A 24,865-nucleotide genomic window follows, 5' to 3' on the forward strand; every position below is an offset into this window, starting at 1 on the left:
TGGCCTATAGTGGTATTTCCCACTGACTGTCTCCTCCTGAAACTGCAGGTGTCTGTGTCTTTAGGAGGTGGTCCTGGGGGGTCTGAACATATAATTAAATATGTTTTAATAAATATTTTTTAATAAATATTTTTAATAAATATTATTAGAGGCTTATGTTGCGGGCATTTTGTTAAATTTTGCAGTAAACAGGAACTTGATTCTTTTGCACCGAGGCACTTTATGAGCTTAACCCATTGTATTTTCTCTCATCTTTTTGTGAAGGATCAATATTCTCTCGAGTTGAAGAAGATTATCTGTGGAGGATTAAACAGCTTGGATCGCATTCACCAGTTGCTCTTCTGAACACTCTGTTCTACTTTAACACTAAATATTTTGGCCTGAAGACAGTGGAGCAACACTTAAGACTTTCCTTTGGCACTGTTTTTAGACAATGGAAAAAAAATCCTCTAACAATGGAAAGCAAAGCTTGTCTTCGATATCAAGTGTCTTCCCTGTGCAGAGCTGACAGTGAAGGTACTGTGGCAATTCCAAGATAAGTATTGCAGGAGCAATCAGGTTGTGCTCCTGTGAAGTACATCTAGGCACCTTGCCAGGAACCAGAGGTCTGACTTAACTTAAAGTTTAGCATCTCTGAGTTCCTGGGTCTTTAATCAGAGTGTGTGGTCTGTGGAGACTACCAGGTCTGTGCCTTAAATGATCCCTTTGAACCCATTGGTCTCTATGCTAAATGCTGCAACTTACTTGTATCTGTGGGTTCCATTTCCAGGTTGCAGATAGTCATAGCTGTGGTGACTGCATTGTGGTGCTTGGTGGGCTGTCCACTCTTGGGTGTTTACTGAAGAATGTAAAATAACTTCAAACTATGTCTTAGATGGTGTTGATTTTCTTCTTAAAGATAAGATTACTACTGGGAAAAGGAAACATGAAGATGATGAACCAGTATTTGAACAAATTGAAAACACATCTGATCCAGCTAGATGCCCTGTGAAAATGTTTGAGTGCTATCTGTCTAAAAGGTAAGTATGATAGAGGTAATAAAGAAGTGGTCTAGAGTAGAGCAGGTAGAAAAGGGAAATGTTCTGATGCAACATGAAGTATGTTCAAGCAAAGGGAATGGATTGAAACCTTCTAAATGTAGCTAAATGAAAGCATTGAAATCTCCAGGTCTGTATCTGGACAGTATGTGCAGAAAGTGTGGGAGTAGCAGAGAACTTCAATGTTAATTGTCAAGGAATCCATCTAGGAATGTGACAGTATGGTTCAGTTGTGTTACTGGGAAACACCAGGTATCTCTGCAGAAAATTACCAGCAAGAGTTCTGATAGTTTTTACTACTGAGGCTTCCATTTCTGAAATCCCTGTCTCTTCAGGAAGAATAAGATAGAGTTAGAGAATTCACTTAAGTTATCAGGGATTTGAAATGTTTATGCTTTTGAAATACCTAGTTAAAAAGCATGTGTACATACAAAATGCCACTGATAGTAGCCCAGCATTCAGAAATAGCAAAAAACAACAACAGTTTAGCAGCTCAGTGTTTGAAAACAGGATCTCATGGGAAATACTTTTCCTTAACAACAATTCAAGTGACTGAATTTAATGGAGATTTTTTGTAATTCTAAGTGAGCATCATGCTTGTGATACCAAAGTAATAAAATCACATTGTGTATACAGCACAATAAATCAAATTAAGCATGAGACTCAACATGTGCCAAGAAATGCCATCTAATTCTTAATAGTGAAGAAAGCTGATGCACAGAGCAAGTGTGTGATGTTACAGAGAGAAACATGTAAAGAGTAACTTGTGGTCTGCTAATGCAAGCACCAGTTTTTCATCAGCTCCATTAATTCTGATCGTTGCAAGGGTTGGGGTTTTTTGCCTTTCTCACTATTCACTGTCATGGTTTGGAGAAGGTATTTTGTTAAAGTTGAAACTGGATTTTTGAACTGAGTTACACAGCCAGTAGTGGGGAGAGAACAAGTAATTTCTCTTTCTTTAGAAACTTCTCAACTTCCATGAAAAGAATACATTGAAACCCATTTAAAAACTATTGTTAAATTCAAGGTAATGCCAGCTATTTGTAATACGCCTTGCAGTCAGTGGAGAGTTGCAGCTGAAATTTCAGGATTCTCATTCACAGCTGTGAGCAGTATATCACTACTTATTTCTATAAAAATACTGGCTTGTCAAAAAAGTAGGAAGAGAGTTAAAATGTTTGAATTATTGTAAAAATATTGTAAAATATTTTAAGCTATAATACTTTGGCTTATTACCTCACTCTTAATCTTGTTTATGTGAGAGCAGAACCAAGCCAACATTAACCCCAGCAGGTGAAAAGCAACCTCTGAAACTTTTACCATGTAGTTTGGGAAGATAAGCTGGTGAATACAGCTTGTTTTACCAAACACCATGAAATACAGTCACCTCTGCAGTCTGCAGTTTTTATGAAGGAAATATGAGCAAGCATTTGCACATGCAGAATTGAGGATTATTTTCTGAGACTTGTCTAAATGGACAAAATGCTAAGGAAGAGAATTTCCTTGAGGGGTCCTCTCTAGTGGCTTAGAGGATATGTCTGAGCTGGATCAAGCATTTATACAAACTCCAGAATTCATATCCAAGAGTTAGAGGAATTTAACACTTAGAGTGACCAAACCTACAACCAAAATAGAAGGAGGAGGAATTCTAGTGTGTTGTATCTCTCTGCATTTCTCAGAACTACCTTGTTTGACTCTCAAGGAATCTCCAGAGTCTATATTCAGAGAGAGCCACATCAGCCTGTGGTGCAAGCCATTGCTGATGTCTTTACAAATCTATCAGTCAGGGGTTCCTTAATAGACAGAAAACACTTCCTGCTTTAGAAAGTCCTGGAGATGGAAATTTCTGAGAGTTGAAAGAATCTGTGGTCTCCTGTATGCTTGCTCAGTCCCAGACATCTGCTTTTGGCTGCTGGGGGATGTGGGACTGGCTGGACTTGGGCTAGCATGGCTCCTTCTGTGAACAAGACCACAGTTCTCCACATAAATCTTCTTTTTGTAACTTGCCTGAGTATGGTTGGAGTTTTGCTTGCAGGGGATGTCAGAAGCGCTAATGGATAATTTTGTCCTGTGAAGCTGTTTATCTGACCCCCTGTGTTTTCCTCCTTTGTAGCCCACAGAATCTGAATCAGAGGACAGACATGTTCTATCTCCAGCCAGAGTGCTCTGTCTCCACGGAGAGTCCCATCTGGTACACTGCTACTTCACTGGACCGCAACACGTTAGAAAATATGCTCGTACGGGTTCTTTTAGTAAAAGATATTTATGATAAAGACAATTATGAACTGGATGAAGACATAGATTGAAACAAACTTCTAAAAACTGTCGAGAAAACAAACAGCATTAGATATAGTCATGCTGCTAGACCTTTACTATGGAAAACATTTCAAGTTTACCCTTTGTTTTATGAGTTTTGTAGCAGTGTGTACCCTCACCTGGGTATTACCATGTAAATAGTCTGTGAGTGAAAGTTTCCATTATTCTGAGTAGTGGTTTTAGGATACATAACAAACACATTTCAGATTCTTTTTTTTAATTATTATTTATTTGATTAGGTATGTTTGTAACTTTTTACATTGCAAAATATGAATGAGAATGTGCCATGTGTAATTTTTTTTCCCCCTTGTAGTAAGAGACATCCAAATTGCACAACTCTGCTGTTGGAAGCTCCCTTGAAAGGAGGCTCTTTTAATGGGTTCTTAAACCAGATGGTTCTGTATGGGTAGCACTACTAAAGTTTAGAACTTGCTGTGTCTTTCAGAATTTTTAAATAAATTGTAAACTACTAGGTTTTTTACTTTTTAGTTACTGAAGCCTTATAAGGTTATGTAGAGAGATTCCATCTTCTGTACCAAAAATAGACAAAAGAGAATGCTGTCAATATTGGTGTACTGTAATGTGAATCTATTCTGGTGAAACCATTTTTTTTGTTGCCCTTATTAAAACCTTAGTGTCCTTTCCTTATTTGTGACTCTCTCTCAATTGCCCCTACAAACAAATATAAATCTATGAAAAAATAAATGAATATAAGCTTAAAGCATGTGGTCATCCAGACATGTATTTTGTAAAAACAAAACCAAAAACCCCTTGAAAAAATGAAAAAAAGAAAAAAAGACATGTCTGATGACAATGCTAATAATTCCTTTCCTCCTTTACTTTTTCAACCATAAATGCCAGTACCTCATATTCCTGTAAATCTGTCCTTTGTAGCCTTAGCAAAAGGGATTTTAATGCTGTATTACATCAGGTGATATGGTATGATAAACTTTTAACTTTTGTTTATCCTTGTGTTGCTGTATTTAAATACAGACAATACTTGACTATGAGCGGGAAAATTCTTTTAACTTAATGCCTCCATTCAAAAGCCATATGAGATGTGAAGTTCCAGAAAGTTGAAAGATAAGTTTTTTTAAAGAAAAGTCCTTTCATTTGTTCTTTCTCCTTTCATTGTGCTTACTTTGCCTAAGGAGTCTGATTTCCAGATACACTTTTAACTGCTTAAGTTTTGTTACTTGCTCTTAACTGATGTGAGCAATATGGTGGTTCATGCAATGGTTTTGCTATTGTACTGAAAAAAAATGTACTAGAATATTCTGCTAGAAAGTAGTACGAAGCTCGGCTCTCCTAAATGACATTAAGCATCTGTTGAGAGAAACCATCTACTAGAGAGAAACTTTGTATGTATATATATTACCACCGTAGGATTTCCTTCTTGCAAGGGCTGCATGGCTTTTTTCATTTTCCTTAGTTTAAAAGACTGCACACAGGGATGCATCTTTCTATATAGAGAAATAAAGCTTCAGTTGCTTTGTTTTGTTAAGCAAGTTTATTTAAATTTCTGCTATTCTTGTGTCTGTGAGAATGTATTAACTTCAGATCTTCCATGTGATGGAAGATGTGCATGCTTAATTTTTCTTTTTTTTTTCTTTTTCTGGTGGCTCTAATCTTCCTGTGAAATCAAGAAAAACTATGCAGCACCAAACAGTAGATCACTGACAGCTTCAATGCTCATTTCCTTTTTCAAATACATAAGAACTTAGTTCATCAATGCGTGGGTTTTTTCAAACAACAGCTGTAAGAGTGTGCCCATGATACATAAAAGCTGTAAGTCAGAACTTGGTTTTGTTCTGGCCTCTCCAGTTGAACACCTGACTTGACCATAAGTTAAACTGTATGTATGGGAATCACTGTTACTAACTGCCTGCCTAAAATGCATTGTGTGCTTAACTTGGAAATATTTCACTTAAACATATATTTCAGGGTTTTTTAGAAATAGCATTAAGGATCACTTATAGTCTCTTCTCTATAGACTTCAAGTACTTCAGTGGAGGCTTCAGTAACTCCCTGGTTAGGACAGTGTTTTAACTACAAGCACACTTTGTAACACTACAAAGCTTAAAAGTAGTCTAAATCAAGACTAACATTAAGTATGTGTGTTGTGTTTAGTCTTTAATTCTTGTGAAAGACAGATTACAGATATTTCTTTAAGAATAAGGTCAGCTTTCATTATGACATGCTGTACAACAGACATTCATTTACAATGTAATTAGAAAATAATGAATGCTCCTTTAAGTTTATCAGAAATCACATTATTTTCCTAAATTTCTTCTTCTTCCTGTGGTTCACCTTCCATATCAGATATCCGAGGATATTCAAGTTAGGTTTTGAAATACCAATTTTTGCACTTACATCTATGTTGGAAATGTGAAGATAGTTGTTAAGAAAATAGCTTTTATTCCAGAAGATGGAGCTATTCCATCATCAGCAATAACATTTTTCAAGTGTTCAGATCAAGTGTTGTAAACTACTGAGGTGGCTGCAGTCAAGAATGCATCATGGCTCAATGTATGCAATTATTTCTAAATTTGAATGGTGATGCAAAATGCAATAAAAAGCCTTAGTTCTGAATAAAACAAATACATGCAATTTTGTAATAATTAGGAGTTCAGGGCATATAGTTTTATTATTCTGTGTTGTAACTGTCAAGCAGCTGGACTAGAATCAGGTTGGTGTCAAGGTGTTACCTGCAGGTTGCAGGACAGGAACACATGATGCTGTGTTCTACACAGAGCTTCTGATTTAATTATACCTGTCTGGAACCTGCCCTTGCTTTCCATCTTCAGAGGGTGTGAAGTGGCAGCCTGGGTGTTGTGGCCATCCCTGTGAGCCCTGGCACAGCTCACCTGAGAAAGGCAGCCTGGGGACCATCCTGCTCTGCCTGCATGGAGCCCTGCAGATGCTGCTGGCTCCAGTCCAGGCAGGATTTTCTAACTCCTCAAATCGTGCCAGCATGTGCTCTGCATCTTCTCAGTCTGAGATCCAGTTTTGAACACTTCACAGGTGAAGTAGTAGCTTTAATACACTAAGGAAATTAGATGGCAGCAGTAGGCAAATTATATAGAAAGTACAGCTCGGTGTGAAAAATTGTGAAAAATTCATGCATTTTTCAGGGAAGACATTTTCTTTTTAGTAATTTTTGTATGATTTTGTGCTGTCATTATGGGAATATGCAGCTTTTTGTAATTACTGAACTTAGCAAAAATTATGATGGCCAACTTTTACTGAACAAAAGGTTGTGGTCATGGACTAATTTCAAAATGTACAATGTTAATTGTCTTTCAGATGCTCACAGTTTGAGTCTATTATGCAGCAGTATTTGTTTTCTTCCTATCTGTGCCTTTGTCCTCAGAGGCTTTGTGAATAGATAGAAAACAGGAGAGCTTGCAGTCCCAAAAGAAGATGTGTGGGGTGGAAAAGGCATAAGTGGTCGAAGGAACTTGCCTCATTTTCAGTGGCCTTTTTTTGAATGTAGAAGTTTCTTTTCTAATACTCACTTTCCCATTTCACTCTGTGACTATTAGGAAGGGCAGTTAAATCGTTTCATTTCCATTTTTATAAACATTTGCTTTTCTGTTCATTACATGTTGTGCACGTTATATGCAGGACCAAGTATGATGTGGAGTGGGAGCTTCTCAACTCTTGTGCTGAGGACTGTGGGGAATCTCAATGAAACTGAAATTCAAAGCACTTAAGGGTAAGAAATTACCAATAAAAGATGTAAGAAGGTGTTAGATCATAGCATGTGGAACTGGAGTCTCTGGGTTATAACACCAAATGCTAATGATGTTTTGGAAGCATTGAAATTTGCTTAGGGTTCTAGCAAAGTCATAGGGTTTGTGTGTGTCTCCTGAGGCCTGTGACAGTGGCTGTCCCCAAGGGCTTGGTTAATCATGGCAATTTCCAGTTTCTCAAGTCAGAAATAAATCTTTCTTCTGGGAGCTTTTTAATTTGAAACACTGAAACCTGGAAGCCTCAGCACAGGAGCCCTGGTGCAGGATGTTTGAGACCAGTGTGTCATGGGGCACGTGCTTCAAAACTTAAACTGGTGTTAGTGTCTGTAACGCCAATCAGCCATCTCTTTTTGGACACCCAGAAGGACTGCAGGCATCTCACAGACGTGCAGAGATGACATTGGGATTAGTGCCTGCTCAGTCCCCCCTTCCTGCCAGGGCTGGCAGTCCTGTACAGCAGCAGGGCAGCACTTCCCTCTCCTGCCCTTCACGGGGCTGCTCTCAGGCCCTTTCCTTTCCTTTTGGGGAGATCCTGGTCACTTTGGATTTTCTTGCTGTTGGTCTTGTTGCTGTTTTACCCAATGAGGTATTCATTTAAAAGAGCTTTGTCTGGCTAGTTTTTTTTCAGGATATCAGTATGTTGCTGTTTCCAAATACAGGGATCTGGGAAATATTTTTATTTCCTCACCCGAGAACTAGTTGTCTTTATGGACTAAAGCCACTGATGGAGCAGCCATGGCACATTTGTAAGTGCATAACCTGAGTAAGGAAGGATGCAGATAAATCACTGTATTGTGTCCCAGGTACCAGGGAGGCACCGCAGCTCTTCAATTAATTCTTTAATCAAATGTTTTTCTGCTTCCAGAGTCCTTTTTTTGTTTTCGTTTTTGTGAAACAAAAGGAGAAAATCTCTGAAGATATCCAAGTCCTTGGAAAAATCTTTCCAAGGACACCATCAATCATTTCCTCTGTTGCTGTCAGGAGGATGTGAGAGTTGGCTACAGGCAAAGAGCCACAGGGTAGCCCTCTTGTTTTGTCTTATCTGGGAAAGGCTGCCCAGACACTGTTGCTTCCCTTGTGAGGTGTGGTTTTACCCAGGCTAAGTAGTGCTGGTGGCAGTCCTGGAACCATTTCTGAGCCAAACAGTTTCTTCAGTTGTTCACAAAAAGTGAATAAAATCATAAGATCAAGCTCAGCTTTCATTCTCACTCATATAATTTTTCAAACTCCAGGGATGTGAGTATGAATGGGACTTGCCCGTGATCTGATTTTTGCTTTCTCTGCATTTCTTGGAGGGGTGGCATTTCTTGGTGTCATGTGGCACTTGGTGAGGGCCATTTCTGGCTGCCATCCTGCCTTAGGGCAGGGGCAATGTAAAGGCAGCAGTAGAGCTGCTGTCTTCTCTCCTGACACGTGCTGAAAGCTCTCTAGAATTGTTCCCCAAGTTTAAATCAATATTGTACTGGTTTTACCTGTCTTGACCCAAAATGATGAGAGTTTGACAGAAGAGCAGGTACTGGAAACTTGTGTCCCTCTGTCACCTGGTGCCTACAGCTGTGCCCAAGGTGAGAGCTTTGGAAAGCCAGGATGGCTTGTGCTCAGCAGGGGAGCCAGCAGCTTGGAATTTAGAGGTCTGGAAGGAACAAAATCTAACCTTAAGCCCTCTTCAAGGTATGGTTGTCACCCTTGGGGGTGAGTGCCCGTAAAAGGAAAGTTGGGGTTATTAGCATCTTCTTTATTTCTGTATTTATTGATTGATTTAAATTATTGTTCCTGGTTCACAGTGTTTAAAGTGTTAGTGGGCTATGTCATGTACAATGAGTCTGGATACTTGTAAGTCCTCTATTTTGGTTCATAACATTCTGGTTCATAAAATGTGAAAACTCGGTGCCCTTTCTGGGAAGCAAACAGGAACACCTCTGTCATCTGTGTAATTTAAACTGCTGGCATTTCATTTGTGTCAAACCACTGAAAGTGCTTAACTGGTTTAAAATACGAAATTTTTTATTTCCTTGTACGTTTCCTGAGTAAGCAGTATGCTACTTACAGTAATGAAGATGGTGGTTTCTAGTTTAAGCAGGCATTATTCAGGGCAATATAAGTGTAGTATATGCATTTCTGGACTTTGAGAATTTTTTATGTACCGTACTTGGAAGTGAAGAAGCACTTCAGGTCAGGATAATGCTGTGTCACTAAGGCAGATGGGAGAGCCCACCATCACTGCAAAACACCTTGGTAACTCTGGAAAAAAAATAATCTCAGAAATCTCTCATGACATCTGACAGTATTTTCTGTTTGTCTCCTCTCTAGCCCCAGACATGACATCCACATTAGTATGTAACAAATCTATGGTAGTCATTGACAGAACAAGTAGGGTCTGATTTCCATTAACTTAAGCAATAAAGCTTTTTTTTTTCCCCCTCTGAGTTTTGTCTGTATCAATGACCTTATCAGGATTAAAGGTGAAAGTTTTAAAAACAACAACAAAAAAAGTTTTGAAAGACTACAGAAGGAAGAGCAGTCTTTGAACGGCTTAATGTCATTTGAGGGAGCTGTAAAGGAAATAATGTGAATTCTCTACCAGTGTGTCTCTTCAGTTCAGGTTGGTTGGAGAATAGGAGCCCTGGTGCCTTTTGTAATGTACAGGCTTGTTCATACACATGGTCTTGTATCTTAGGCAGCTCCTATAGCCAATGTACTTGCAGGGATACAATTCAAAGTGTCTGTATATTGCACTATGTATATATGTATGATCGTTCATCCAGAGAGATGACCACATTACACTGAAGCAGTCACATCTGCCTTCAGGCAAAAAGTCTTTCTTACAATAAAACCCACCTCACCCCCAGAGATTATGTCAAACGTGTATTTTCACATGGATAAAAAAAAATGTGTGCTCACCCCCGAGGGTCGGCGTTGTCTGTATCATTGATGTCTCATTGCAAAATAATGTGATTGCCCCTCCAGCTTCAACTGGAGAATCCTACAGACAAAGAGAGGAGGAGGTTCAGAGCAGCAAGCAACTCCTCACATCAAACAAACACCCAGGACTACAGGCAATAGCTTAGGTGAGTTGATTTTCCATATGTAAGAGAGAATCCTATAAAATTCCTTGGTGGCTCTGCAGTCAGTTTAACAAGGGACCAGCCTTTGTGCTGCAATCGTTGAACTTTCTAAGGATCAGAGCCTAGCAAAGATGTGAAAATTATTTTCTGGGAGAAAGACTGGTTTGAACTGTTTAAACTCAGTAGGGAAGAAGTGAGTAACAAGGGATGTTACTATGAACTGCCAAGCAAAATAATTCAAGACAAGGAGTGCCCCCTTCACAGTGTTTTCTTACTCCACAGAAACACACTGGGATGTGTAACACTGGGAGCAGTGTTACACCTAAGGAAGGCTGGGGTTTTTTTTACATCAGGAGAGCAATCATAGAAAAAAGGATTAGATAATTTTTTTTCTTTAAAAGCAGTAAAGTGAAACCTCTCTCCTGTGTTTTTAAGCAAGTATTCCAGCTCCTTCTGCTCCTCTGGCAGCACCCTGGGACAGATTTTTGCAGCACAGGGAGAAACAAACCAGCAAAAGGGCCTCAGAGAAAGCAGACCATTTACGAGATTTTTATGCCCTGCCATTCCCACCACAGGGAAGGAACTTGCTAAAGAAAGGAGGAAGTGTCTTAGGCTGCTGTCATCTGAGATTATTGTTACCAGGAGGAAAATGATTTCTCTGTGCCAGTAGCATCCTTACTGCCAGAGCTAGTGGTGCAACAATAGGGGCTGAATTTGGTCTGGTGGAGAAGAAGGAGGTGCTGTGCTGCTGGCAGTGATGGAGGTGCCTGCCCTGGAAACACCACTCCAATGTACTCTTGAGTGTTCCTTCTCACCAATGAAGTAATTCCCATGTTCTGCTGGAAAAGGTCCCCATCACAAAAGACAAAGCGCTGACAGCTCCACCCTGGTGCCACAGGGTGATGGCCGTGCCTGGCCCTGCAGAGTTCCTGTGATGGAAGCAACCCCCAGGAGACTCCCCTCACCTCTGTCACCTCCCCTCACCTTCCTTCACCACAGGTCTTGCAGGAATCCCATGAGCCCACAGGGTCCTTTTTCCACCTGTGTGTGCATTTGAGCACCAGTCCAGATTCATGTCAGGATACCCGAGATGTTACTGGATCATTAGGGCTGGAAGCTGACAGCAGTGAGCTCCAGCAGAGTTGTGTTGCTCTCCGGGAGGTTCCGTGTTACTTGCAGCATGTTGCTATGAGCTGCTTCCACTGAGGGACAAACTCCATGCCACCCACCCCCCTCCCAGCTTCATCACTGTGAGCTTCTAAGGGCAAATCCTCACCTTCAGTTGTGGGAACTCAGGAACATGAATTATGACCATAACCCTGATAGTAAGAGCCACGAATGCAGGGAATATAACACAGATCCCTCCCTTCTGCTGGTTACCAGATGTGTGATACGAGGACTGGAAACCTGGCAAAAGAAAGCATTTCACAGGGGAGCAGCAGGGAGCTGTTACTTGAACTCTTAAGTGCGAAGTCCTCAAATTGCCTTTGCTTATTTGGCAAGCTGGGAATTATTTCCAAGACAGAGGAAACTGAGGTCTGTTCCTGCCATGGTACTGCTCATTTACTGGTTAAAAAAGACCCTTGAAGCAACATGTAAACCCCCATAAAGGTGTTTTGGGAAATACCCATACAAGCAATTTCTCCCATTGGAATCATGTTCACTAGGAATCCCTCAGCCCACACACCTGAGAGATGTAACATTTTTCTTCTAATGCAAATTGTTCTTTTAGTGCTAAGCATTTTGCATAATCATTAGAAATGCCCCAGTCTCAATCACTATTCATTCAATATAAAATTGCTATGTGTTTAATATAAAATTGCTTAACCTTTGCAAGAAGCTCATCTGTAGCAACTGCCTTCAGTCTCCTGCCATCAGGAGGTCCTGATCCAGTGGTGGCTGCAGGAAAGGAAAGTGGTGAGGTTGGTTTCCATGAGCTTGAACACATCTCAATAGACATATTATGGTGATTATATTTCTCAGTCACAATAAGACTTAAATCAGCTAGATTTTTTTCTGTAAATGGGCAGATTAACTCAATTGACTATATATTGCTGCAGTCTCTGCCAGATTTGCCTTCCATATGCCTTGAATCAGAAGTTCAACACCTATCTTCATGGAAGAAACAGTACGTGTCAGCAGGCAAGTATAATATATATATAATATATATATATGATGATATATATAATGCTACTCCATAATTTGTGCTCATTTTCAAACAAATTTTCAGATCTTCAGGCTTCCAAGCATTGTAAAAGATACTGTGGCTCAACAAGAATCTCACTGGCAGTGCCAGGCAAAGCAGCTTGTGATACCTGAGGGCAAGCAGATCCCAGTGCAGCTTTTATGTGTTTCTCAGGGACACAAAAAAGCACAAGCAAGAACAGCTTGGGAAAATTTTAGAATTGCACAAGTCTACGGCAATGGGTGATAACGTTTATTTTAAAGTAGGAATTTAGGCAATCCAAATAAATTCTTTCAATTATATGTGGGGCTATCTGTACCTAAATTAATATCATATTGGTTGTATTAAAAGATAAGCGACACGTCAGAGCTATCTACTAAAATATATGCTCTAACGGTAGAAGACAATTGCTTGAAATTTTTGTTTGTTTTTTGTTTTTTGCCAAATCTGGTGTTGCTGACAAGATGAGAGCCTTTTTATGCCATTGTGTGTGGTGTCTGAGACCATCACGTGGGTGTGCAGGCAGCCGGTGCCAGACAAAGCCCCCAGCGCAGAACTGACACCACATACAATGAAAGCTCCGTGTAACCACATTTTTGTTAACTCTCTGAAAACTCAGGAACATGAACAATGCAGGTCTCAGAGAGTTCCATCTTAAAGTGAAAGGAGATAGATTAATGATGTAGTACTGTTAACAAAGGCAAAGATTTTTTTTAAATTCTATTATTTTATTTAAAAATGATTGGGAAACAGTAATCTTATGTTAACTCTCTCATTTTCCTGAGCTTCTGTGTCAGTTCTGCTGGTCTCCAGGCATACAGATGTGCTACGATCATAGAACAATCAAGGTTGGAAAAGACCTCAAAGTCATCGAGTCCACCCTACAGCCCCTAACCACTAAACCATCCACTGTAGCACCTCATTCACCCATCTTTTGAACATCTCCAGGGATGGTGCCCCCACCACCTCCCTGGACAGCCTGTTCCAATGCCTCACCACTCTTTCTGTGAAGAAATTTTTTTTCTGATATCCAACCTGGCAAAGCTTGACTCCATTACCTCTTGTCCTAAAGCAGGAAATAACGCAGGAGAAGACAGAGCTAATGTTAACCAGACAATTTCTAACAAAAATATTATTAAAAAGCAGTAAGGGGCGGGGTGTGTGGAATTTCACACTGCACAAATTCCTATTTGGCAGAGCAGAGAGAAACAAAGTGAAGCAGTGGGGCACTGCAGGAGACCCACAGCTGCCCCCAGGGCCCTGTCCTGTAGGAATAGAAACCTGGGCAGTGATGAGTTGGCAGCTGACCCCCTCAGTGCAGAAGGGGAGGTGTTGAGGGACAGAGCCAAGTCCTGGTGGCCTGGTAGAGACTGCTGGGTCCACAACAGGAAAGGCTGTGTCATAATGGGAGTGCTCCACCACCTCCTGTGAAAGTTACTGTGGTTTTCCTGACACCTCCCTAAGTGAGGAGGAGAGGGACAAGCTCTCTTCATGTGCAGAGACACAGGAGCACCATGCTGAGGACCACACACCACATATATGGGAGCACCATGCCATGGCCAGGTTTGGACCATCCTTGTAGGTTTTATTTATGGCAGTTTAGGGAAATGTTCATGGGTGGGTTGGATCACCCAGACACAGCTTCACCACATCCTCCCTCATGTGCAAAGTGATTGTACCCTTGCAAAGAGAAATCTTGCAGGTACTGTCTGTAGGCCAGGGGAAGCCTTAGCCTTGTTTCCTTCTGTGTTTTATGTCTGTGCTGGGAATGCTTTTCATCAGGAAAGAGGAGTTTTACCACAGTAATAAGAAGGTGCATGCTGCTGTGGCACACTCTTGGAACTGTGTGGTGTTTGTGGCCTTCAATCTCAAACCCCACAGACACCCAACACAACTGAGTAATAGGGTCTTTCAGGTAAAAGGGTACAGGATGAGGTTATGATGGAGCCTCTAACTCCAAACTGAAGATAAGAGCCCTGGGTGACCCATGGCAGTGGCAGCAAGGAACAGTGTGGTCTGTGGCCACCTGAACCACTGACTGGGGAGAATGGATGGGGGGGATGTGGGTAGGAAGTGAGGTGTCTGGGGAAAGGACTGGGGGTGTCTACCCCGAACTCGTGGCACTGGTGGCTGTAGCATCAAAAGATGAAGGAGAAAATCAAGAGAAAATAATCCCAAAAGAATGAAAGGAAGAAATATACTTTAAAAGCTGGTGCTCTGTTGCCTGATGGCAGCTACCCTGTGGGTCCAGCCTCTCCTGCTCCAGACTTCCTGTGGGCTCATATGGTGGATACTTGGATAATGGATACCTTTTGTGACCTGAAGGTACACAGAAAAATCATTGCATCTTTTTATACCAGAACACTGTGGTGACTCGTGGAGTGGGAGAGTGTTTTAAGTCACCAGTACATCACTGGCCACCTCTGTTAGCAGCAATTAAGACCTGCAAGTGGTGAAGTCCCCTTAATGATGCCAGGATGTCCATCACAGTTCACCTCCTGTGGTCCCTCCAAATTCAGTAAGAGAACAGGCACAGCTCTCTGTTGTGCAAATCCCAGTGCAGATTTCTGAAGCAAATCAGAAGAATCACACTGCAGAAGTTCCTATTTCTCACCATGGACTCTAAGAGAACCCAAATTTTCCCCTGACTAAACTTAGATGTGTTGAATCCCATCCTAAATGTACTTAAATGACCCAAATGACCCTTAGGTCTCAATTTATTTTATCTCATCTACTTATACCTGTCAAAATGAAGAAGCTATCATGGAGGGGTGCTGGAGGAATATTTCCATGTTAGAAGCTATATTACAGTTGGGTATTTTCATAGACCACATAAACTTGGATGTCCAGAGGTGGATGAATCCACAGCTGGAAAACAAAGTAATGACATTTCCTTTTGTTGGATATGAGGAGATTGGATGAGGTTGGATTCTACAGTAACTATTGCCACATAAGTACTTAGATGTGGCTTGAAATTATTATTTTACTATTTAGCACTTACTTTTGCTGAGTAAGTGCTGATTCGATGGTGAAATGGCACCACAGAGCCATGGATTCTGGAAGAAATGGAAGATCTCTGTGGTAGCCAGCAGAAAGGCTGGTTTTGGTGGGAAGGACATGAGAAAAGGCTTCTTTCCTGTGAGGACAGAACGTGTGACAGCAGGGAATGGTCACACTGATTGCAGCCCAGACCCTATTCATGTGTCAGAGCTCTGCAGCCTGAATACAAGCAAAAGGAGATGGCAGCTGGCTGGTGCCTGTGGGGCTGGACCCAGCTAGGAGGAGAGCTGAGACACAACAAAACCATGAAAGTTATGGAAAGAGCAGGTTATCATCACCTGCACTGGAAGAATAAAAGAGTTTTTCACTGAAAAACAAAGTGAAAAAAGGCCCAGTCAGGATAACCAGACTCCACAAAATGAGCAGGGAAGATTTTATTTAATTTTGAAAATCTAAGCAAAGTCCTTCAGTGAAGATGTGAAATTCTTTGGACAGTGGGATGTCTCATGTTTTTTTTCTGTGCACAGGAGTTTGTACACATCATTTTTTTGAGGACTATGAGAGATCTGGGCAAAGCCTGAGTCTACCTTGATTTTACCAAGCAAAAGAGAGGCCACTGGAATGGACTGTCTCCACATCCCAGAAGAAAATGTGACCACCTGAGAGAGAAGCAACAACCGCTGTGAAGCAGGGTTTTTAAATGAAGAATCTGATTCAGTGTGTGATTGCTTTGGATTTTTTTCCTTAGGAAGAGGAACAGGTGTTGCATGGACACTGCCACCATGGCACACCTGAATTTCAGCAAAGGTGGAGAAGATTCAGTTCAGAAGATGAGTTAAATTGGCTCAGCCAGAGGTATGGCTTGGAAACATGCAGGTGGCTGCATGTAGGGCCCAAGTGCAGGCTTAGAAGGACAGGGACATTTTCTACCTCACCCCAACCACACCATGCACACACCTAACACCTTTTATTTGGACCTACTACTCTCTAAAGCTATCCTAAAACTGCTAAATGAAAGAAAAGTCCAGACCAAATCCCGTGGCCCAGGCACCAGGAATACATTGCCTGCAATTCTCCAAGAAGGTTTGCCATGGAGAGGTGGGTGGCAGAGCCCATAATGATGCAGTGTGAACATCAGGTGCCTGGTGCTCATAGTCATGGTCTGCTCCTTCAATATTGTCAGCAGGTAACCCCACCAGACAAACCACAAAGGGAAAAAGCAAATAAAGCCATGGCAGTGAAGAAAAAGGCAATGCAGGCTTCCAGATGGGCTTTTTTCAGTGAGTAAAAGAGGGAGAGATTTAAAAAAAGCCTAATGGGTGCAAACACTAAGATTTGTTAGGAGTTAAATGGGTAATGATGAATAATGATAACTAAGTGGAAGTAGCAAAGAAACCCAAATGTCCAGGGTAATCCTCAAGATGGGCTTTCTTTTGAGCTTGGGCTTTCTCACTTTATTTCTACCTGGAAGCTCTTGGGGCAAAACACCAGAGCTGTGATACCCATGTGCAGTGCTGGAGCCCTGTGGGATGGCTGCAGAGCTCTCCTTCCCTCTCCTGCAGCTGGGCTGGCTGCCCTCCTCCTGTCCCCAGAAACCCCAGCACCAGTGGCAGCCCCCCTGCCCCTCTGCCTGCCCCCTGAGCCCGGGACACAAACCTGCCAGTGGCTCAGCCCTAACAAAACTTGTTTTGCCCAGTTTCAGGCAGCACCTCACTACCTTTTATTTTCACATTGTTTCGATATGCAGCTCTTCCAAAAGAGTTAAAAAGAGCGTGAAGGAGGAAGAGCTGTTTGGCTGCTCATGTCCCTCAATATAGATAAGAAAACTAATTTAATGATGTTATCAGCAAACCAGGTGTAAGAAGGTTGAACTATGAAGGTGCACTTTTGCTCCATTACAACTTGATTTCTTTCCTAAGCAATATGTCAACACTACATTACCTATTACAACCCTAGACTGAAAGATCTAATCAGTAGCCTTCAACCTTTTTTTTTTGTATTTACCCTCATCATACATTACCACTGTTATCAGCATGCCAAGAAAGAAAATAAACACCACTAAACTAAGTGATAGTGCATAAAGTATGGAGCTGATATCATATTAAATCAGGTTGTCTTGAGTGGTGTCCTATCTTTCTGTGAAAGAATGTTCTTGCTCACTGGTTTAGTTGTTCAGTTCATTTTCAACACATCAGAACATTTTTTTGGGAAGATGGAGATCTCTGCCGAGCGGTGTTGGCCAGACTCCAGATTTCTTCTATTCATCTAGAGCTATAACAGTACTGAACACATAGCTGGGAGTGTGAAAGCAATGTTCACCCCTGCATTTTTGTTTCTGTTCAGTCCTCTTGTCCTTTTAGACAGAATAATAGAAGTGCTGCAGTAAGCAGGGTCAAGTAGGATATGCCAGGGAGAAATGTTAAAATGAGACTATAGGCTGCGATTATGGGCTCTAATGTGTGATGAATCCTTTTTAATCACATGATATGAACTAATGTCACCATTTATTATAAAACAACAAAGTGTTCAGCTACAGGAGGAATAGAATGGATGACAACTGCATTTTTAAATGTTTTGTTTAAGCAAGTACAGTGTGATCCTTTTAGATAACTAGGAAAATACTGAAGTTAAAATAAGTGCAAGTATTTCCAGCTATTTCAGTTAGCATAAGTGTCTTTTCAAGGCATGAGGGTTCATTGCCTGAAAAGTGGGACAGATTCACCTTCATTCTGAGCTCAAGTGAAAATTAAACTTGATTGTTATGCAAAAAAAAAAAATCTGCAAAATTTTAAATATTGAATTCAGGTTGTGTTATTAAAATATAAATATCAAAGGTTCATCTCAAATTTGGTTCTAAAATTATTTCTAGCAGTTATTTTATTACAAGTTTCATAAGCTATAAACTTGGTTTTATGCCAAAATGTGGGAGGAAAAGTCTGAGAATACCACTTTCAGTTGTGACACATCTTCAACTCTGTCCAGTCTTCTGGCTATATATATATTTATCAAAATGTTTCTCATGTTCAAGCCAGTCAAAAAGTATTGTACATGAAGGGTGCGACATGATGTATGTGGTGTGATATTCCAGTGCCATACTCAGAAATCATGGTTACAGCACTGTCATCAATGTGGGGGCCAGTCTGCCCTGTTGCTTCAGAGCCTAGAGGTGACTTGATGAATATATTCTGCATTATATGACTGACTTAGTTCATTTCTTATCTAGTTTAATTCACAGGACTAGGAAAGTACAGTAACTCCTTGCAGGGGATAGTGAGGATATCAGTGGGAAGCACTCACCTCAAGTTGCCAGCAGCCAGGTAAACTTGTTGGATATTAAGAGTGGGGACACATTTTCTCTGGGTGGCCTTTTAAACCACTTGGAAGTCCTGCTTGGAAGCACTTCCATGTCTTCCTCTGGCTGCAGCCACCTCAAACCACACTGTCATGCCCTCCCCTCTGCACTGCACAACAGCCCTGACTTTCTGGAGCAGGAAGCTGCACTACTCATCAAATTTTAACTGAACATTACTGTAAAGCTGAATGTCACTGCTGTCCTGCAGACAGCTGTAAACCACTCCCCGTGGTTCTGTGTATCATTAGAACCTCAGCAGGAGGACATTGGTGGTATCACAGGCTTGAAATGCCTTCACTTAGACATAAAGTGGCAAAACATCTTCATGACTGATTGTTGTAAAATAGATGTGCAATAAATATCTTAGAAAGCAGATGAATGAAATGTAGAATTGGAAGAGATGCAGTTTCCGACAGTAAGAGTTTCTTCCATTTCCAGAACTGCAGCCTCATACGTAAGTGGACATCACCATTTCTGCACACACCCTTTCCTAGAATATGACCACATTTCTGGTTTTTGAAGGCAAGTTCTGTCCACAGTTGTGTGACTTTGTTGTCACACATCTTTGCTGATAGATGAGATGAGACAGAGTTTGCTCTGCCTCTTAAGTTTTTGTAGAGTCACAGCAGAGTTGAAGGTAAAAGGGACCTCCAGAGGTCACCCTGATTGATCCCTCTCCTCAAGCAGGGCCACCTAGAGCTGGCTGCCCCAAACCATATCCAGATGGCTTTTGAATATCTGCAGTCATGTAAACTCCACAACTTCCCTGGACAACTTGTTCCAGTGCTGAGTCATCCTCACAGCAAAAAGGGGTTTCTGATATTCAGAGGGAACCTCCTGTGTTTTAACTTGTGCACACTGTCTCTTATCCTGTTCCTGGGCACCACTGGCTTCATCCTTATTGCAATTTCCATTCAGGTATTTATATATGTTAAGATCCCCCTGAGCCTTCTCTTCTCCAGGCTGAACAGTTCCAACTCTCTCAGCCTTTTCCCACAGGAGAGATGCAACTACAATGTCCTACTGTTTATCTCAAATAATTTTCATTTTCTCTCAAAATAAAGCTGAAAGCAACAGCTTATTTTCTGTGCAGAAGCCATGATATAACCTCCAAACCTCGTGTGCTGACATCCGGGTTGTCATTGGTTCTGATTTTACATCTCTCATCACTGCATCTCCACAACCTTTGCATCATCCATCCTTGCATCCCTCAGCATCTCTGTCTCCTGGTATCTTTATCCTTGGCCTGTAGCTCCAGCACATCAATGTTGTATCTGTGTAGCATCTACTGCTTCTTTATTCTGGAAGAACTGATCTCCAGTCCCTGCTGTATGCCACAGCATAAAAGGGAACATGGTATTTTACCAACTGACTCCAATGCCAAATTAATTTTCTATCAAGGTGCTGAAGGCATTTCAGCTCTCTCTTTGTGTTAATCATTTTCTCTGAAGTTTTTTGTCAAAGATGAAAGTTTCTGCCAATGGCCTACAGCAATTTGATGATGCTAAACTCCTCTTCTTCAACAGCTCAGAAGCACCCTTTTCCATCCAAACATCCACACTTGTCCAGAGGTACCTTCAGCTGGGATCTCAAGTGCTGGTATAAAGGGGGAGAACAAATGAAGGACTAGAACTGTCCTTGCTTGACCTTATTGCTAGCACTGCCAGCAATTTGTATGTTGTGACAGTGACTTTCAATGTGTAAACATCTGCACAGGAGTGGAGAGATGAACAGCTGGGCACCATTTCTGCTTCTTCAAGCTGGATGGAGTCACACCCACAGCCCAGAGGCTCCTCCCAGTCCTGCCAGTCCCAGTGTCATCCTGTCCAAGATCTCGCTCATGTCCAAGCCTACTCATTAGAGTAGGAGGCACTTGCTGAGATCCTCCAAAAAACAGACTGCATTCTATAATTGCCTTCTGAAACCAACCACAGGTAGATATTTTCTACTGAAAGATTATGTATGGGTCAGAGTTTATAGAATATAAAAGATAATCTAGGAGTGCAGAATCAATAAATAGTGGTAGTGGGAAAATGGAACAGGCTGCCCAGGTGGTTGTTGAGGCTTCATCCCTGGAGATATTCAAGGTGAGGCTTGATGAGGCTCTGAGCAACCTGATCTAGTTGAGGGCGTCCCTGCATACTGCAGGAGGGTTGGACTAGATGACCTTTCGAGGTCCCCTACAACCCAAATTATTCTATGATTCTATAAAATGGCATTATAAAAATCACTCTCTAGACCCTACACTATACTTTCATCCATAGCTTCCTGAGACATGAGCTCCTGAGACAGGAGCTTATGAGCTCCTTTTGCCTCTGTTAGGTGTCCCAGTCTCATGAAGGTGGTGCACTTGGGTTTAACCACAGGTCTAAGGCTTCCTCAAAAATAAAATCTCACTGTTTGATGGATGAAACAAAACATAATATTTAAAAATGTGGAAAGTTTCTTGTTTTTCAGTGCATGAAAAACAGTTATCACAGATAACTGCTAACCCACTGCAGCTGCCCTTTTTCTGATGGGTAAAATGAGCCTGGAGATGTGCAGAGTTTGCTTCTCTCAGCTCACTTTCCCACATGACACTGTTTACATTCACATTTATAATGTTACACTGAACATCTATGGCAGGTATTCTAATTCTTCCTCAGTTTGGGGCTTCCCTCTAATAGTACTCTGGCTTGTCAGAAAGGGGCAATTGTCCACTGACAACTGTCCACCACCTATTGACCACAACAATCTACTCTGCCAGCAAATCGCTTCCTCCTGACCCCTGCCAAGTTTCTGGCAGACACCACCAACTCTCCACTAGAACAGCTCTGTACAAATCAGTGGATGGTGGATAGTGCTGTGCCAGCTCTCCCTGATGAGAACTCCTGTTCTGCTGGTCCTCCCTGCAGCCTGGCAGCTGCCTGCTCCCCAGCTTCCAGAGAAAACCCTCCTATAGCTTTTTCCACCCACCTTCTGTACCCCCTGCACACTAACCCACCATGTTTATGCCAGGCAAAGTTTTCTTTATTTTTACTCTAAAACAGCAAAGCTTGTACAATAAATTGACAGGCAGTGCTCAGGTGTTCTGTTTCCCCCCTGCTTCCCCTGCATCTTGCCCTTCTGCCTCTGAACCTCCTCTTTGCCCACCCAATATAATGCACACTGCAGGCAGGGCAGGAACAAGCCTGCTGGCCATCCCCCCTCTGCTCCCTGTAGCCTGCTTGGGGCTGCCCACGGCACCACGCAGAGCACCCACCCACGTTCAAGGGCTTTGTGGAGCTCACTGTGCATGGAGAGCATGATGCCCCAAGGCAGAGAGAGGTGGTATGGTTCAAGGTGGTGGGGAGAAGCATCACATTCCTGGGCCATAGGGAGGAGTGGCATGGGGATGGGTGCCACCATGCTGTGTGCCATTTGCCATTCCAAGTAGAGTTGACCTGGTGGCTGTCCTGGTGGAGAGCTGGCCATGCAGAAGTGTCCAGTGGTGAGTTGACAGCAGACAGTTGGTGACAGACAGTTGTCCTAGACCCCTGGTTTGTATCTTAGGGACTTGTTGGCACATAATGAGGATGAAAGACATCTATGGTAGTTGTTACAGAACTAAAAGGGACAGTTTGATATGTCCCTAGCTAGTTAGTGAAGTCATAGAAACATGGAGGGGTTTTTAAAGGGATGAAGTTATATACAAAATTAGCAGTGTTATGATTAGAAACAAATATTTTTTTTCCATAGGTTGTTTTTCACAAGACTTGTATTTTGCCCATCACAGAATTTGCTAAATCCCTCTTGCTGAATTTGAAATCTTATTATATTTTTCTATCTAAGCAAAATATTATACAAATTACCATAGCCTTGTTTTAAATATTTGCCTCTTTTCCAGTGTCTGAAAGTATCTCTGTACAACATAAAGCTCACCTGCAGATGTGAAAGCACTTCTTAAAGCAGATGAAAATCACAGCCCCCTTTTGCAGGTGGGGAAAGGGAGGTACTGAGCAGGTGAATGCAAAGGCAGTGCTGAGACAAGAGAGGTTTTAAAATTATTGGGTTAACACATGAAGAGAATACACTAAAATACCAGGGGACCACTTTGGAGAAGACTCACTATGGAAGCAAGCTACTACACTTAGTTTGGCACTCAGTGAGTGCCAAAGCTTGCTTGCTGTGTGAATGCAGTCTCAGCAAGAGGGAATTTTTAGAAAAGGCTCCTGCAGCCAGTTCGCCCTCCTCAGAAATGCTGCCCTGACATACGCAGTTGGCATTTCTTCACTTTTCTGGCGTAAGCCCAGAGATACAGAAAAATCTTCAGTCAACATATCAGCTGGATTTTTTGATACTCAGAATTTGTTTTTCTGGCTTGGTGTTCTGTACTTTGCAGTTATTCTTCCAAACAGACCAGCTGAGCTTGCAGGAGTAAGGGACACGCAGCTGATGACGCTTCCCAGGCCCACTTCAGTGTGTCATTCATGCTTATCTCTGAGCTGCACTCTGATAACACAGCCTTGGGTACAGAAGGGAAAACAGTTGCTTGGTGACTACTCTACATTTTAAATTTAACCCTTTGGCTCATCTCTTCAGGGTTACCCATGTTTGGTTCACATGTAAGGACAGCCAACAAATTGCAGCTTTGACACCTATAGGCAGAATTTTATCTTAGTTTCTTACACATAAAAATGAGGCATCTTAGCCTGAAAAGCAGAGCTTGAAAAACTCAGTGGACCACTGCTGGCCAAAAGGCCAATCAGCTAGCCAAGTGCTGACAATGATGCACAACAAAGGGCTCTGTTCTGCAACATCCAAGAGGAATATTCCTAGTGTGTCCTCATCTGGACTCCCTGCAGCCGGAAGTTGTAATTCTTGGCGAGTAACTGGAAACAGATAAACAGAAACAAGTTCCCTTTGCATATCACAGATAGACATTTGTTGGTTTTTTAGTACAAAATATTTATAAGTCAAGCATGGATGTGTTCTGTGCGAATGCCTATTTTTGGTCCAGGGAGGCAGTAAGATTCACACTGACCTGCTCCATGATGGCTGCACTGGGAGGACAAAGTTGAAAGACCCGTCATACAGTTAGTAGGAAATCTGGCCAGGCACAGTTGCACTGGGTCTCAGTGGGACTGGGCTTCTGCTGCACATCCCAGTGTGTGGGGATGTGTCAACACTGTTGACTACAGCAGAGTCCAGAGATGCTGGAGCGCATTAAATTAATTAAATAACTTGGGGACCAGAACCAGCGTAAGAATCAACCCAAGAATCAACAGTGCTGGATGGAATATTTCATTCAAGGGAAAGGAAAATATTTCTGAGCCACAGAGAAGGCAAAATACACTTCCAGCCTGCTATGTCTGGGTGATACCAGCCAACGTAACAGGAAAAAATATTTTATTTTAACAGGCAGAACTCTCTGTTTGTCCTTGGAAGCTGTCCCAGAACCAAGAAGGTTTCTATGTCTGGATCTCTTCAGGATGTGTGTTTATCTGTGATATATTTCATATGCAAAGGCCTGCTTAATATTTCATGGCTGATTGTATGGAGTCAAAAGCACCTTTCATGTTTGCATCTTTTAAGACTGGTATCTTTTAAACTGTATTTTAAGTGTGTCTCAAGAAATCACCTATGAAGCTCTTATTAAAATTAGGTTAAGGGAATGTTCACAGTGGTGTTAACCTAAATCAATATGCAGACAAAACTACACGAGGGCTAATGCTAGAAAAGAAGCTGAGGAGCATCTGGTCCTAAGCAAAACTGGGCTCTTGTAACTAACTCATATTTATAAGTTGAAGAGCAGATTTAAAAGCAGAGATTTCAAGAAGCTGGAGATGATTCAGTAGCAGATATCAACACTGACTTTCACCAGAACTGAAAACCCTCATTGCCCTGAAAGCTCCCTGCTAGGCCCTCACATGATCTACCTGTTGGTAGCTCAGCACAAGTCACTTAACCTTTGTGACAGGGCTGATGCTCCCAACCTACCCCAGGGAGCAAAACCTGGCACGGGACTCCTGTGTGTCAGGTAACTATAATGAAGAGGCATCAGCATCTGGCATAGACAGTGATACCTCTAGAGTCCTTTTTGAAGCTTGTATTCCACTGATGGTTCCTAAGGTATGAAGACAGGGTATTCCCATGATTTGGTTCACTTTTCTCTGGATGTCTAATCTGTTCCACAT

General features: G+C 41.8%; 1 protein-coding gene across 18 annotated transcripts in view; it reads left to right on the forward strand.

The window, feature by feature from the left end:
• ZMYM2 (zinc finger MYM-type containing 2) overlaps window positions 1-9,530 on the forward strand; it is a 90,998-nt gene extending 81,468 nt beyond the window's left edge. For 17 of the 18 annotated variants that reach the window (XM_071735586.1, XM_071735600.1, XM_071735590.1 and 14 more), the window contains 3 exons: window positions 265-516; window positions 899-1,019; window positions 3,151-9,530. In XM_071735586.1, coding sequence (XP_071591687.1) covers window positions 265-516; window positions 899-1,019; window positions 3,151-3,343 — 566 coding nt within the window. In that variant the 3' untranslated portion in view covers window positions 3,344-9,530. Of the gene's footprint in view, window positions 1-264; window positions 517-769; window positions 1,020-3,150 lie in introns of all 18 variants that reach the window. The other variant, XR_011724262.1, reaches the window with a different exon arrangement.
• The last annotated feature ends 15,335 nt before the right edge of the window (window positions 9,531-24,865 follow it).

The sequence above is a fragment of the Heliangelus exortis genome, chromosome 1 (genome assembly GCF_036169615.1).
Source record: "Heliangelus exortis chromosome 1, bHelExo1.hap1, whole genome shotgun sequence".
NCBI classification, from domain to species: Eukaryota; Metazoa; Chordata; class Aves; order Apodiformes; family Trochilidae; genus Heliangelus; species Heliangelus exortis.